The sequence below is a fragment of the Lissotriton helveticus genome, chromosome 10 (genome assembly GCF_964261635.1).
Source record: "Lissotriton helveticus chromosome 10, aLisHel1.1, whole genome shotgun sequence".
Classification (NCBI taxonomy): Eukaryota; Metazoa; Chordata; class Amphibia; order Caudata; family Salamandridae; genus Lissotriton; species Lissotriton helveticus.
This window is the reverse complement of record NC_136071.1, coordinates 555300494-555317147: the sequence shown is the minus strand read 5'-3', so window position 1 is coordinate 555317147 and position 16654 is coordinate 555300494. Positions and strand designations below refer to the sequence as shown.

At 44.0% G+C, this 16654-nt stretch overlaps 1 protein-coding gene across 2 annotated transcripts in view; it reads left to right on the top strand.

Annotated features, from left to right (window-relative positions):
• The window catches only part of ERCC4 (ERCC excision repair 4, endonuclease catalytic subunit), a 338934-nt gene that overhangs the window by 297558 nt on the left and 24722 nt on the right, over positions 1-16654 (top strand). For both annotated transcript variants that reach the window (XM_078663097.1, XM_078663096.1), the window contains exon 9: positions 8710-8802. In XM_078663097.1, coding sequence (XP_078519223.1) covers positions 8710-8802 — 93 coding nt within the window. The remainder of the gene's footprint in view (positions 1-8709; positions 8803-16654) is intronic.

Genomic DNA, 16654 nt, shown 5'->3' with positions numbered 1-16654 from the left:
GTAGTACGGGACAATGGACCTACTTCTAGAGTGACTGGCTTTGATATCTCATTAACTATTGGCTTTCCTGAAAATCCAAGGGAAACATTTCTTGAGCCTGAGAGCGGAGCCCCTGGAACTTCGGCATGACTAATTGTGGTCCTACTTGCCCCTGTATCGATCAAAAACTTTCTGTCTTTCCCTAATACTTGACTGTGAACATAGGGACCTTCTTGATCTACAGGTATCTCGATGAGAGGCAAGCCTACCTCCCTCTCTAGGCTGTTTCATGAATATGGCTGGTACTCTGGATACTCAGACTGTGCATACTGGTACATCTGTGATGTGACATGCTGTGTTGCAGCGATAGGCTGCGGTGCGGTAACTGTCTGTTGTGCATTCTGTGGCTGAGAAGTCTGTGAAACTTGTTCTTGTCTAGGCGGACGTGGTCTTTCTTTAGTCTTACCAGTAGCTATATTATGTTTCAGAACTGCACACTCGTTTATAAAATGACCTGGCTGTTTACAATAATTGCAGTTCCCTTTAACGGGAGCTGCAGGATGACTGGCTTGATTCGGACCCCTCTTCTGACTGTCTTGAGGAACAGATTGTGCAACTAGCACTTTCATTTTCGTGTCTTTCATACGTTTTCTTTCGTGTTCTTGCTCTTCCCTGATTCTATTCTGGTGATACTGGAGCATCTGGAGCATCTGGGACGGAGTATTTGCTTGCCAGGTGCTTTCGACTTTCAAAACTCGGTTTTTAATTTGTGGACTTGAATTCTCGACTAATTTGGTAACGAAAAGGTGAGGGTATGACTCACTACTTGTCTTGAGACCACTATTGATACTGAAACATTTCTCAAATCTAGAATAAAAATCACTAATATCTTCATCTTGTTTCTGTTTACAGGCTGAGATTGCATCCCAGTCTTCTTTTCTCGTTGTCAATAATCTGGGTAAAACTTGAATCAATAATTCTGGTAATTCTTTACATTTATCTCCAAGACCGGTACCTGGTACTCGTGCCTTGTCTTCAGCTTCTAGAGCTGCCCAATCGATCTTTTTCTCTCCCACCTCCCATTCTTTTTCTTTTAATTTTTCATATACCCCTGCGGGTAACAGGACCTTTAACATTTTAATGATGTCTGGGTAAGTGTATTCTCCCATACGGAGCATGTCTTTTAATTCTCTATGGAACCCTGCTGGATCTTTGTCATGACAGGGAATTAATTTCTTCATTTCAAGAAGTTCCATCTTTGAAATCGGAGTGTATACAAACACTCGTTGCATTACGCCACCCGCCCCTTGGACTGGGTGGACTTCTCGTAACGGATTCTGTCTGTCTATGTAGAATGATTTACTTTCTGGGGGTGAGACATGAACAAAATGCGGATTCAGAAACGTTCTATATTTGTGACGCTGTTCTAGAATGACACTAATTAAATCGGTACCTAGACCTCTCCATCTATACTGGAGTAACTCGTTCAGGATATCATGCAACGGACCTGGATCAGAATGTTGACCCTCATACAGAGTAATGAGGTGCTGGATCATATACATACCCACCAGTCGTTGCTCGGCTGGGGGCAGTTTCAGAAACATTTGTGCCACTATTTCGTCTGGAAAAGTGGTAGAATCAGTAATCCATCGGACTGCTGATCGGGCTAGTTCTTGTTCATGCATGGTACTTAATTCACTATAACCGATTCGTGATTTCAGAATGTGATCGGTAGCTTGAAATACTTGTTCTAGAGAACCTAGTTCTGGTGCTGGATGATGAAAAATAGACTTGTGTTCTAGACGTAAATGGCGATCTGGAAATCTAGATTTTCCTACATACGCTATTCTGGCGGAATTCTCGTCTTCCTCTTCAGGATCAGAGATACTTTCTTTCTCGCTTACTTGTGCTGCTTTACGCTGTTCGTGTAACCTTATTATTTCTTTACGGATTTTCTTGTACATACTCTCCATAGCACCGACGGTCTTGTGCTTACCCTCGGCTATATTATCACTCCACCTTGTCAGGATTCTCATTTCGGCGGAATCTTTAGACGGGTAATCTTGTTCTCTTATTAGACAATTGATCAGGAACTTTAATATCATGAGCTGAATCTCGGCTTTCCTTTGAGACATAATCTCGCCAATACTTTCTGGATCATCCCCTGTACGGATGAAACGATATATTCTGTCTAGATCTTCTTTCATATTCGGCAAGGTGACTAGATACTCGGTCACTTTTCTTACGCGGAATGAATATAAAACCATATTATCCTCGCCTGGGACTGGATCATAGCAACATTCGGCAAGGGATTTTCTTATTTCTGCAACAGACTGATATCTAGGCGTACGCTGTGATGCTTGTGCATGTAATTCGGCTAACGTTAAACGCTTGTGTGGCGGCGGGGTTTGAGGAGTAGCTCCTCCTGCGGCCCCTAGACTGGAGTCGTCTACTGAGGCTCTACGTCCTGGCAGAGTGGGAAATGGAACTGTAGGCTGGACCGGGGGTACCGTAACAGGTACTCCGGTGTCTAGAGGAGCGGGAAGTGCCTGATTTACAGGGACTGGCGGAGCGCGAACAGGATTTGCATATTCTGGGACTGTGTCGTCCAGATAGGACGAAATAAAAATATCAGCTGCGGTCGGTTTGTGACGTAGCTTGGTCGGAACTAATGGTGGCGGGAAATTACTAGATGCCTCTGGGGTCGCTTTTGGCAAGCCTTCGGCAAGGAGAGGATACATACCCTTAATAAGGGCATGCCTCTGTCTGTCTGACTGTTCGGCTTTGACTCGTTCACCTATCTCGATTAATTCTCTTTCTTGGGCTCGTTCTTGGGATTCTCTACTTAACTCTGACTTTCTGACTTCCTTTTCAGTTCTTCTATGCGCTTCTTTACGCCATAACTCGATGGCATCTTTCTGTGACTGTCTGGCTTTCTTTTTCCATAATGCTTCTTCTACTCGCATGATACATTCGGGATCCCATGTACCCGATACGGGCCATCTATACTTTTCTTCTAACTGTTTGGTATACTCTACCCATAAATCTAGATATAATATGGCGCTTATGCCATGTTTCTGATACATAAAGTGACCTGGACTGTCCCTAGGCGGAACAGGAACTGCTTCTTCTAATAAACCCTTTCTAGTTTTTAACTGACGTAACTTGGAAAATATAGGCATGACTGAACTGTAATCTGGACACAATACAATACACAATAAAAACACGGAATCACATCACACTCATACCACAACATTAAAATACATGAAGAACATTGTAAATACCAGTTCGGACAGAATATTACCTGAAATACTGAGAACAGAACAGAACAGAATTTCTCGAGAACGGAACAGACTAGAGTTACTGGATGCACTGCTGTAACAGTACGGAACATACCGGTCCCACAAAGGGACGCATCAAGACCCGTATCCACCTAGGTGAACACTTCGTTTGTGAGTCTGGGCACCACCAACCCACGGACCAGGAGTCAATTTAGATTGGTCCTGTCTAGATACTACCCCAGCAATGGTACTCACCGGGCAGCACGGAACGGAAGGCCTCGGACTGGACTGGACGACGGACGACGAACTTCGGACTTCAGTTACAGGTGGGCCTCCGGATACCTCGGACCTTGGACTCTCGGCTTGGGCTCTGGTCGGGACTCGCCGCGTTCCTCCACCGTCTCGTTTGGATGCTGGACCGCCTCCTCCGTCTCCTCCGTGGGCCTGAGGGATACTTGAGCAGAAATATCTGCCACTGCGCAGAAGAGTTCCGTCACGACTGCAGAGGGTCAGGGGGTCGGCGTGGCTTCACCGACGCGTGGGGAAAGGGCAAGTCCCTGTTCGGGCGCCATTATGTGGTATATAAATAAATAATACCGGATCTATTTTTGGATGAATGAATGAATAACAGATAGCTCAATAAAATAAGAGTCAAGATTCGAGGTAGTAGGAGTTTCTGCAGGTTTATTACAGCATAAGGACAGGATCAGGACAACCTGCATAGGAACAGAGGTAACAGGGCCCAGCAGGACAACTGGGGCCCAGCAGCTGCCGGGGCTTGATCTGGGATGAGCGCGCTAACTTTTAATAACAATACATTGACTTATATACATAGCGCAAACACATAGCATTACATTGCAGTAGGCGTAGCAGTGGGTGGAGCAGAAGGCGTGACGCGTAGCAGTCGCGAAAGATAACAGTAAAAAGAGGTGTAACTGAGAGTTTACATGGACATGTGATGCAAACGTAACAGAATATGTCATGAATGGGCGGAAACATAGGAGGGGGCTACCTAAGGAGCCGGGACCTCTAACCTAATGGTGCGCGAAAACTGGCAATGACGTATTACTAGGAGAAGCTGGGGGCTACGAACTCTGTGCTAGGAGCAGAGACTAAAGTCTGGAGGGTCGGAGCGACATGTACCTAAACCCTATCTGGTATCTGATGTTTAGGGAACATGTTGATATAAACTAGGAGTCATGAGGGGAAAAGCTAACTTGATTCTAAGACTGGACCATGCATTATTCTACATGTAGTGCGTGATGAAGAATATTAAATGACCAGTAAATGCAGTATTTCTCTAACGTGGAGCCGAATAGGCTAGACAATGACGGAAACTATTGATGCAGTTCAGTAGCTTAGGAATGCAGAAGAGGAGGACTGAACTGATAACTGGAACTATAACATACTTTTGGCAGACTCAGAGGCAGAGCCAAGCTGCACCGGGCACTGCGAGGCAGGAAGTAAGTGAAGGGTCGAGGATACAGGTGGGGGCTGTATCGCTCCTCAGCGAGGCTTTCAGGAGACAGGAGCTGAATCTGATGTCCGGGCCCTTTTGAGGCCTGGAAACGGGGACTTTATACTGGAATAACGTGCACACTGGGAAACGTGGCAACGTAGCTTTACATAGGCCTGATATTCGTAGTATTCACGAGGACTGGAAACTAGCATACTAAAGGTGGACACAACTGGAATTGCGTCTTTAATCGGACATGGGGAATAACATATGCATATTGGTCATGCACACATAACATATGATGGATGAGGCGTAGGGACACAGAACAAGGCAAAATTTACTTTTCCACACACCTTGTAGGTGGAGGCCAGGTTCAGCCACTGGAGAGTAAGATACAGGCCATCAAGGACTGGACTCCTCCAATCACCCAGACTCAGGTTCGAGCTTTCTTGGGCCTGACTGGGTACTATAGGAAGTTTGTCAGAAATTATGGGTCCATAGTGACCCCCCTTAATGACCTGACAAGCAAGAAGATGCCAAAGAAAGTTCAGTGGACAGCAAGCTGTCAGAAAGCATTCAATGACCTAAAGCAGGCCATGTGCACAGCACCTATCCTCAAGAGTCCAGATTACTCCAAGCCATTCATTGTCCAAACAGATGCTTCTGAGTTGGGTGTGGGAGCTGTTCTGTCTCAACTGAATTTTGATGGTAATGATCAGCCTATTGCTTTCATTAGTAGAAGGTTGACACCCAGAGAGAAAAATTGGTCAGCTATTGAGAGGGAGGCCTTTGCTGTGGTCTGGGCCCTGAAGAAGCTGAGGGCCTACTTGTTTGGCACTCACTTCACCATTCAGACAGACCATAAGCCCCTCTTGTGGCTAAATCAGATGAAGGGTGAAAACCCCAAACTGCTTAGGTGGTCCATTTCCCTACAGGGGATGGATTTTACAGTGGAGCATAGACCTGGGACTGATCACAGCAATGCTGATGGGCTCTCCAGGTATTTCCACTTAGAGCAAGAAGACTCACCTGGTCAAGGTTAGTTTATTGTCCCAAAGTTTGGGGGGGGGGTCATGTAGGAGAGTAGGGTCTGCAATCCTATGATCACCCAGATTTTTGCTTTTTGCTGCACTGGTTTACGACTTTCCCTGGCTGTGGGCCTGCTAATCAGACCCACAGCCTAGCTGTTCTCTCTATCCAAATTGTACTCAGGTACTGAATTGGCCCTGGGCCCTCTCCAAGTCCCTGTACCCAGGGCTGAGGTGCACCCAGAAGTCTCCCAGGGGCTGAAGCATGTATTGTGCCACCCCTGGATTGACTAACTAAAACTGACACAACTGGCTGCACGACAGCTGGGGCAAGGTGGTGTACTCACCCTTTGCTTTAGATATAGTATACCTATATCTAACCCTAAAATGGACACACAGATCTCCTATCAGTCACTCCTATGGCAGGCCTTAACAATCCTGAAGGCAGAGTGCTTGGAATCGTGTGAGATGGGGCTCTGGCATGAGCTGAGCCTGTCTGCGGCTTTCGGGATCCATCCCTTAGCCGTTTCCATGATATCGCATACCATATACTCTTAAGTGCATTATAATCCTCGCGGTTATGTGCCAACTCTGGTATCGCTTTATCAAAACATGTCGAGTAAGGTGTCATACGAATTGGAATACTAACCCCTCGCCAATTCTGGCGACGGGGTTAGCATTCCACCCTTCTAGAGGGACACGACATGCCTGTAACCTATAACCCGGTTAAAAGTCAGACAGAGCCTTAGCATCCACAAAATGGATGCTGCCACCGAGACACAAGTCTGCCCTCCTGCTGCTGGGAGTCCTCCCAGAGCAGGAGATAAGGACAAAGGGTTTCCTGCCAGGGGCGGTGCCAGCACCGTCCCAGACAGGGTTTTGTGTATTGTAGGTAGGCAGGGCTTTAGAGGAAGGTGACTGCACGTGGCACCCCGGTGCTCACTGTGCATAGGCTGGCTGGAACCAGTTCCAGGGTCACTCCAGACCCTGTGCTGGGGAAAAGCCCGCCAAGGAAGTGGGTGTAACCACCCCCCTCCTAGTCCCACCCATAGGGCAGGACTTAGTCGCGTGCCAGCCCCCTTTTACAGGATAAAGGTAGAGACTGGCCCCCTTCCAAATCAGATCATCTTTGAATCCTGAAACTACTTTCCACGAAAGGAACTCAAGACTTCTTCCTAAGATTTCTCCCTTGTGACTAAGGAGTAGTCACCCTGCATCCGCAGGCACCATCTACAGAACACTGCGGTCTGCTGCAAGTCCTTCCTCCGGAATCCGACTGCCCAGCTCGACGAGAACCGGCTTCCCTGGCACCTCTGACCTCTACCTGCATCATCAGTCACGCTGAGATTCGTGGGTGTGACGAGACCTCGAGGGACCGGCCATCTTCAAGACTGCACGACTTCTGAACAGCAAGCCCGCCGAGTGAATTCCTGGTGAGTGCTTTGGGGCCCGAGAAGCCCCCACCCTGAGCAGCTCCAGCACCGAAGAGCAGCCCCCCAGCATCTCCACGATCTGCGTGGGGCCCTTCTGCTTTTTGCTGCTCACCGCGTTGTTTGGCTACTAGCCCGCTGGCTTGTGGCCTTCCTGACGACGCCCGACGACATTTCTGCTGCTGGTCTGGTTGCTCCAGACTGGCCCTTGCTCCCTTCCAGAAGAGGAGCACCCCGGACCCTCCTGGTCCACTCAAGACGCCATTTTGAGTCCACCGCGTGGGCTTGAATTAGCCAAGGCTTGTTGCCCACTCCTGGGTAACTTCGACGCCAACGACTTCATCCTTCGTGGGACAGCTCGCACCTCCATCCTGGTCGCCGACAACGCCTCCTGGTCCGAGAGACTGCAGAGCCCAGCAGCGCCCACTCACCTGACTGCGGTGACTTCGCCCGGTGCCATCCTGGTGCCCACTTAATCACTGGCTAGTGATTCAAGAACTTGGTCCCCTCTGCTTTCAGGTTTTCTTCTTCCTTGATCCAGGCTTGGATCCATCGAACTTTCCTTCACTGGTCGCCTGCCAGCAACTTCTTCCTTCCAGGCTCCTGGTCCGGCAACGAGATCCCCGACGTCTTTTCAGACCTATGCAGCTGCAGCCCCTGGGCTAGGTAACTTCGGCACTCCGGTGTCCCAGCATAGCCTCACTATCCAAGGGTCAGGATCCACTGTCGTTTTCTCCCTACCAGGTCGGGTTCGCCCGTGAACACTAACTTTGTGAATTCTAGCTTCCATAGACTTTGTCCCGCATCCCGCGTGAGAGTGCACACTCTGCACCCGAGTCCCCTGGGCCTCCTAGTAGTAATCTAACGATTCCCTAGTCCAGTCCTAGCGATTCCAAAGCCTATTAGAACTGTTACTTACCTGCTAGTAATTCGCATTCCACTTTTAGCGTATATGGTTTTTCGTGCCCCTCGGGCATTTGTGTAACGTGCTAACTTAAAAGTATTTTCGTAAGAGTTTTGTTGTGTGCTTAGCTCCCTGTCTCATAAAGAGCCAGGGTAGTCTTGTTATAAATAAATACACTGTTTATTTTCATAACAACTTGTGTGGTGTCCTTTCACTGGGTGTTCAAGGGGTAATGTGATGGTAAAACAGCTGGCTTAACACGCCCTCTAGAGTCTTAGCCTTAGACTGCTCGTATCCATGCTACTAGGATAGCTGGTCTATAAGGTTGACTTACAACCAATCATCAATAAGGGTTGTTTGGACTGATATATAGTGATCACTAGAATAGTGAGCACTGCACATCAGGCCAACTTCTCACACCGGGACACAGCGAGTCAGTTTGTTTTAAGGTTTAACTCTTTAATTTACACGGAGGTGTAATTGCTTTAAAAATTATCCTTCAATTTAGATATTTATTGTTTTAGGCCCTCCGCTATCTCAGGCTTCACTAGTTTCTTTCATTAAAAAGCTCCGTTTGTTATTTTGTGTTGCTCGTTTTCTCTAAATTCCTCTCTTTTGTCTCAACTTTTAGGGTTTATTTCCTAGTTTATGGAGGATCTACAGAGGAGCAAAGGTACTTGACTGCTTTGAGGAAAGAAAAAGAAGCATTTGAAAAACTTATTAGGTAACGTAACGTGCTTGTTTGCTGCAATAGTTCATGTAAGGGCTTTAAAAATATAGTGTGTGGTTGATGCCAAATATGTGGCTAGATCTATCGCCACATAACGGCAAATGTGGTTTTCCAGTGGTCTTAGCTCTGTATATTTTTCTTAAAGGGCTAGTGTACCCTATTTTATTTAAATTGTTTGTGATGGTGTCTGCAGTCTTTGTTTGTTTTAATTCTGTGAAGTGTGCCATTTATTCGAAGTGCGTTTTGATATTTTGTACATGAAATTATGGCCAGTGCACTGATTAAGCCATGTAAAGCAGATGTTTTTCCATATTCTCATTGAGAACTCCTTTGTGTTCTTTCGTTAACTCGCTCTGTCTCCTCCTCCACCCCGTACAGAATAAAACTCAATCTACATGTCTCTGCAAAATTATCTGTGTTCCTGAAGTGATTGAAGTTGCCCACTGCATTGCACCCATTCTTCAGCAGGCTTGAAACATTCACTTTCAGTGTTACAAATGGTTGTGGTCCCACTTCGATTTAAAAAAGCAAATCTCAATCCAATTACAGAGGGTAGATTTGGGGTTCACCCTGGCAGACAGTAATCAACGGCCTCCATACCCGCTTGAAGCTTGTGTCTTTCACCAGCATACAGTGAGTCAGATGCCCAATAACCGTAATACTCCAAATCCTTATTAGATAAATGGATGAACTGCTTAACATTGATTTTTTTTTAATTCTCAAGGTCCTTACTTCAAATGTGAACTTTTTAGTTTGTTTCTTCTTTTAGTGTTTACTTCTTTTCCTTAATTTGTTTCTTTTTGGCTGCACCTACTTTTATTAAATGTTTCCTCCTTTGATTTTCTTTTTAGGGAAACTCCCACATCCATTGTTCCTTCTTACTTCCCCCTTTCTTGGTCCTGTTTTTCATGTCATCCAGATACATTTTTTAACACTCCCTGTTTTTCCATTTTTTTCAGATTTTTTTGGAAACATTTTACATTTCTATTTTTAGAAGTAAAGCTTTACAAGTAAATTTGATCAGTTCTGTCCCAGTGCCGCAATGGATAATTTTACTGTCTTCAAGAATTGCCACAGAGTCAGATGGTTCAGTTGTAACAAACGTCCTAGTGCTAGATCGCTCCACGCTAAGAACCAATAGGTACGGAGTCTCTGGAGGGGTGAACCCTGGCACGCCTTTTAGAATACTAATGCCCTCGTTTCAGAATATTGTTAGTTTACCAATAGGTGTGCTGGGGACCTCCTGTGGACCGTGCAACAGTCTTTAATAGAGCAAGAGGATATTTGTTGTAACTTTTTCACGTTAGTGTGCCAGTAATACATCAACTTGATATGCACTTCTCCATTTTGAACAGATTTGGCATTTGTTATTCCTTCAAAGCTGATATCAACCCTCTCCTTTAATCACCATACTATGTTTTTCTCTCATTTAAATCTATGCTAATTTTCCTCCTGTTTTGAGGTGGTTATCAACATGCACATGATGGAGATCTGTACCCTTTAAGTCAGGATATTATTCACAGTTACACTACTCTGTGCCTCTACTGTGTGCATCGTAGGCCTTCAGAATCCTGTAATGTGAAATGGGCTTTATATTGTTCAAATGAAGTGATAGGCCATGCATGTGCTGTGCTTGTCTGAGATCATTATACTGCTTTTTACACTCCATTAATCAAAGTACTTGTTGGAGGAGCTGGATAGAAATTGACGGAAATCTAGATTAGTGTAAGAGGTGATGGAAAGCAGGACAATTTGTTATCAATAGTGATTTCATTTTCACTTCTCATATGTAAAGAATTGTCCTTGTGCTAGTGGGCTTCTCCATCCTAAGGGTCTATGGCATTGGCCCAGAGATTCTCTCCCTTAGCCCCGCAAAATGTATGCTCTGATTCATATAAACCCACAGTTTCTGTTTTAGATTCTGTCTTCATCCATTCTACTAGTATCTTGCGGTCTACCTGTAAAAGGTGGGCAACACAACTCCCTTCCATACTCTGTGATTGTGTCTGCTACAGGCGTTGGCTTTGAGACCAGCTTTTATATCGCACACATTTAGGGATCAACAAGTGCAGTTGATTAAAAAAATATTCTTGATTAGAATGGCCCCCAATATGTGCAACATATGAACTATACAAACACATTTTAAAGGAGGGTCTGAGGCAATGTTTAAAGACCTGGCCTGGATATATAGCCCCACTAGAACACCTATACACAAACAATATCCAAGGGTCTAGGACTGCAGGTCTGAATTATATAATTACCTGAACAAAACAAATGTATGCGCTGATTTCCTTAGTAGAAACTACTATATTTGGAAATAATTCTCAAATAGACCGATTCCCATCACTCACCCTTGGGTGACATGCTTCATCATCTGGGTCTCTTCATTGATGTCACACTGGTGACGCTAGGGGCTACAACCTATTCAGATGGATGAGGGAGACCGAGGATGTTTTATTAGGGTCACTACCTGCGCTTACAGATGAGAGCAAATAAGTTCTTCACATTATTATGGGAGAAAAAAAATGCAGTGCACGCAAAAGGAGATAACAGTGAATTGAAATTGACCTATCAGAGACCCTATCTTTATTGTTGTCTCTCACAAATCAAACCTAAAAACAGTGCAAAATGACAGTCTTTAACAAATAACTGTCTGTTGTTCAAAACAAGAGGGTCAACATGTTTCAGCACCTACGGACAACATTTAGTCCAATGCCTTCTTCAGGACCATTACTTAATTGCTTCTGCATATGTGTAAAAAAATTAGAAAAATTACATTACAATGTATAAAAATACACAAGAAAACACTAGATACGGTTGGAACAGATACAACCGAATCACCTGTACTTAGGCTTGTGTAGACCTTCCTCAGCATATCCCGTACAGCTCACGGTTTCCGAAATGCATGACGGCGTGGATGCCGGCCCGATGTACCGACTGGAAGAGCGGTGCCTCCGTATTCCCTGAGCGGCAGCCAGGTGAGGTATCCTCCTAATCCTATAACATACTAATAAAACATTCTTGGGCTCCCTCATCTCTCTGAAGAGGTTTTAGCCCTTATTGTCACCAGTGTGACATCAATGAGGAGACCCAGATGATGAAGCATGTCACCCAAGGGTGAGTGATGGGAATCCGTCTATTTGGGAATTATTTCCAAATATAGTAGTTTCTACTAAGGAAGTCAGCGCACACATTTGGTTTGTTCAGGGTATTATATCATTCAGAGCTGTAGTCCTAGACCCTTGGATATTGCCAGCATATGAACTAGTCAATCAGTCAAATACATTTATTTAGCATTTGCCACAAAAAGTAACACATCAAATATCAAACCTATCAAGATACAAAATATAATCAATCATAAATCGGCACATTGATGATAGCATATTCACATATACAAAGATTTAATCAGTTCGTACCATAATATTTAAACACATTAATAAACCCAGATAAAAATCCTATCAAGATAAAATTGCCGTCCTGACAAAAATTTAAGTTAGAGCCCCAATGTGGCATATTTCCGATGCCTAATGCCCAACTGATATAACTAATAACTGCGTAGTAAGGTTACTGCGATTCTAAACACTGTAAAAATTGCAGACCTAACGTGTAAGATGTAAAACAACTGGCACGCAAAATTGGGCGTAAAAATTGGGATCTAGGGATGTTATAGAGATTACAAAAAATAACATGGACAGTAGTGAAATATTGGCACAAAGGCAGCAAGGTAATAAAGTAATCCAAGAATCCTTCTGTTGAATTGCTGCCAAAAAGTGCACTGTGTTTAAAATAAAACGGCTCAAATAAATTCTAAATTCAGGATTAGCTATCCATGTTAAGTAAAAGCTTGCTAAATGTAAGCCTACCATGGGATCAAGTCCAAATGATCTTGTCTAATACAATCATTAAGTACTGGTCATGAATCTTTAGCTTAAGGGTTATGCCATATCTTTATACAAAAGAAGTAAAGGTGCAATTTTTACAGTGCCTTCCAAATACGAAAGGCCTAATTCTAGGTGGGCAATGTAGTTCACCATTCTCCTGGGTATTGCTAACAGCATGCAAATAAATGTATTCTCTAGTATTTGCAGGGTCCCTGGGTATATAAAGTCCCACACTCCTTCCCTGTATGTACCAACAGGGAGACATTTGATTTTGTATAAGAAGGTCATTTCTTTAATATGAGCTAGTATATTCATACTTTTATCATAATGAACTCTGTTGTACCAATCAAGGACGGGTGTAGAATGTCCAGCGCTTGGAGGTTGTTTTTACTGTTATCAAGTAGGACAAGTAAATTGATTTTGGCCAAAATCTCCTTCTAGCCAATGAAATAAGGGATATGCCTTTTCAAAGTTCTTCAGATGTTCGAGAAAGACTGCTAGGGTCCAGTGGACAACCAAGGTGGAACAATACATTAGACACAAGAAACAAGCTTGTGTGTGTCACTTACAAACTCCCCTCACGTCCTCGATTCGATTGTCCTTTCTAATTTGCTAGAGTGAATGGTTCAACTCGCCAACAGCTTCATAGAAGGACCAAGTAGTTTCCAAGTTTAACTGTGCTTTCAGGTTTCTAAGTTCAACTTTATTTTGTTTGAGACAAAGCAGTTGAGGTTAATCCTTAATGAGTTAATGTAGCTAGCTTGCTGCAAAACATTTTCCCAAACCTGACTTTTTCCAAGATCTGGGCAATGAAAGACCAGCCTCTTTGGTCAAAAGCTTTCTTAATGTCTAAAGAATCCAGTATCGGGGTGTCTTATTACTCTTAACTTTTTCTGTGAGGTGCTCATCCCACTGTGGATATTGTCAAGGATATAATGCCATAACATAAAGCTGAATTGCCTGGGGGGTGTTAGTGGTGGAAGTAAGGAATTTAGTCTGTTTGCCTGGATTTTTATAAAAAGTTTGCCATCCAGATTTAGGCCGCTGATTAGCATTCAGGTGGTGCTGGGTTCCACATGGTAGAGTTACTCTCTCACTTACACTGTGATCCCACTCATTCATGAGATGGATTTATAGGGCATTGCCAAGTGAGGCGTGAGCAGGAAAGAGGAGATCTTCTAAAACCCTCTGCTAAATACATCTTGGCCATGGCCTTTCATGGTTTTTATGTCTCTGTTCCATTATGAAGGCTACCTGCATTAACATTTGTAAGTGTGAGTTTGTGGGGTGGGCAGCAACCTCTTCTTGGTGCCATTTGTAGTCTTGGTGGGTTGTGTTGAAGGGTTGAGAAAGCAGTTTGGATATCATATTAGGGTCTGGCATGCTATCGAATCCTGACAAAAGCATTACAAAAATGCCTGGAGCAGTAAATAAAAGGATTACGTTTACATGATGATAGAGTTTACTAATTAAATATAAAGTAGTCCCCCATGCATTGCGATGCATGCACTTCTTAGGAAGCAAAATATTAGACCAAACAGAAAATAGCATGAGGAGTAGAGATAAATACTCCTATGGGTTGATTTAAGATGTGACTGAGAATGCCTTAAGCCTATAATTAGAAGAGACTTTCCCAAGAAAGCCTGTGATGGAAGGGTTGGTTCAAAACCCACTCTGTGTATTGTAAGCCGAAGGCTGTGCTGCCAATTCAGTCTTGAAAGAAGTTATCTGGAGAGTGATAATAAAACACTCCTCACCCCAATCCCTCCACCTGAAAAACAACATGAACCACTTTGGGCAAATGACATACACACCAGAGAAGGTGCTAAAACGAAAAAAATATTATTCAGGTTGGCAGAAGGGTACAACGTTGGGGCGCCAAATGGAATGGGTGGAAAGCCATGGTCAAAAAGGTCTGGCCTTAGGAAACAGGGCCTAACCTATCGGTAAACTAGAACCAATGTACAGCAGCAAAATGTAGTATATATATATAATTAAGAGTGGTGTGAAGGTGAGGAAAGTTGAGCAGCATTAGAGCGTTCCTTACAGCCCCATGAGGAAAACAAACAAAATAAATACAAACATTAAATAGCACAGGGGAGAAAGAGGGAATGCACTTAAAAGCACATCTCAGAAACTCAGACCTTATCAGCTTTAGCATAGGTCAAAAGGAAACATGAGAGAGCAGGGCACAGTGCAGAGAAACCAGCACTTGCAAAGCTTAAGAGCTATTCTCTTTGCCAATGTCTTTTAGCCATGTGGTAGAGCAGTCGACTGCTGTGCAGCATGGCTTAAAGATGTAGAAAAAAAACAGCAATATGCTTCATCATTGCGCTTTTTTTTTAATGAGAGTGCTGGTGAACAGCGGGAGGGACGTTAAGGCTGAATGGGCAACACAGACAATGGGCAGGAGGGAACAAGCAATACTAAGAACGGGAGGGTAAAATAATTGCTATGACACGTCCTATCGCATTTTATTTTCCCGTGGTGGGGATAACAAGGACAACAGGAGGGTCGTAGGGAAGAAGCAACTGTGAGACCTGGTGCATTGGAGGGAAGAAGTAGCACTGACAAAGGGAAGGTGGGAGGAAGGAAGCCACACAGACAACAGGACTAAGAGAGGTGGGAGGGAAGAAGCAACATGGACAAGTGAGGGGTGGGAGGGAAGAAGCAAGACGGACAATGGGCGCTGTGATGTGTCATAGTGCTTTTTTCATTCTTTTGGTGGTTGGGGGAACTCAGACAATGGTAGCGTGGAAGGAAAGAAGCAACATGACAGAGGGGAGGGTGGGAGGGAACAGGAAACGGGCAAGGGGGGTTGGAGGGAAGAAGCAAAATGGCAACAGAGTGGGAGGGAAAAAGCTACACAGAAGAATCAACACTGACCACGAGGAAGCATAAAGAAAAGTAGTACCTGAATTACAGTGTAATCAGTGGAAGAACACTAATCAAAAAGAAGCAATCAGGACTCGGTCTATGCTCCACACAAAGAAGATTAATTGAAAGTGGCACATCCCGGCCAATTAGGAGGCAGCAAATAAGAGTGACAATGAAGCCAGCGAATGGTAAATAATGGGCATGCTCCAAGCCCCTTGTTGGAATTATTATATTTTGCAAACGACAGCACATGCGTGCTGTCCTAAGTGAGACCTAAAAATGACCAAGGGAACAGAAATGTGAAAAGGGGAAGAGGTGAAACAGGGCACAATTTTTGCTCTGTTCAGACCCACAGTAAATTTCAGAAATTAGGTGATTGGAAAGTAAGAAGAAGGCCACATCAAATCAAGCTGAAATTGCAGATAAACATTACACCCATTTACAGAATTATTCTGGATTTTTTTTTTTTTTGGTACGCAGAGTAGATGCCCAAATAGATAATGGGGAAACAAGCTGGGATTTATTGCAGATACCCACAAAATTACAACATGTGGTAGTTTAAACCCTTACTAGTGTACACTCACTTGTCATTTCACTGGAAACACTTCGGTCCCACCCCTTCCGCTAAATCTTTGAAATACTTGCAAGTTTTTTCCCAGCAGTACTTTCATACCACAGGCTTAAGTTTATGCATATACTGATACTGGGAATCAGGTATCAGTACCTGCATAGAGCCATTTGTGAGCCCCATAGTGTTCATATATTGTGTGTTAATCACTTTGTTTGGCGCTCTAGTGGCACATACTAATCTCTAATCTATGTCCATTAGAGGCCACTCTGGTAGTGCTTTTCTTTTTGAGCTAAGCCTCTGTGGCATCTTTCATTTAATTACTCAGACCTCTGCTGCAACCTTTGCAATAGATGAGAACAAAATGTATATATATATATGTATGTATTGCCTGGAGTGACAGAGCCAAAGCACTCGAAGAGATCAAAACTTTGGAAGAAGAGTTGGAGAAAAACCCGGATAAAAAGGAACACGAGGATATCAAGGACGAAATGAAAATAAGACTACAGAAATACGAATT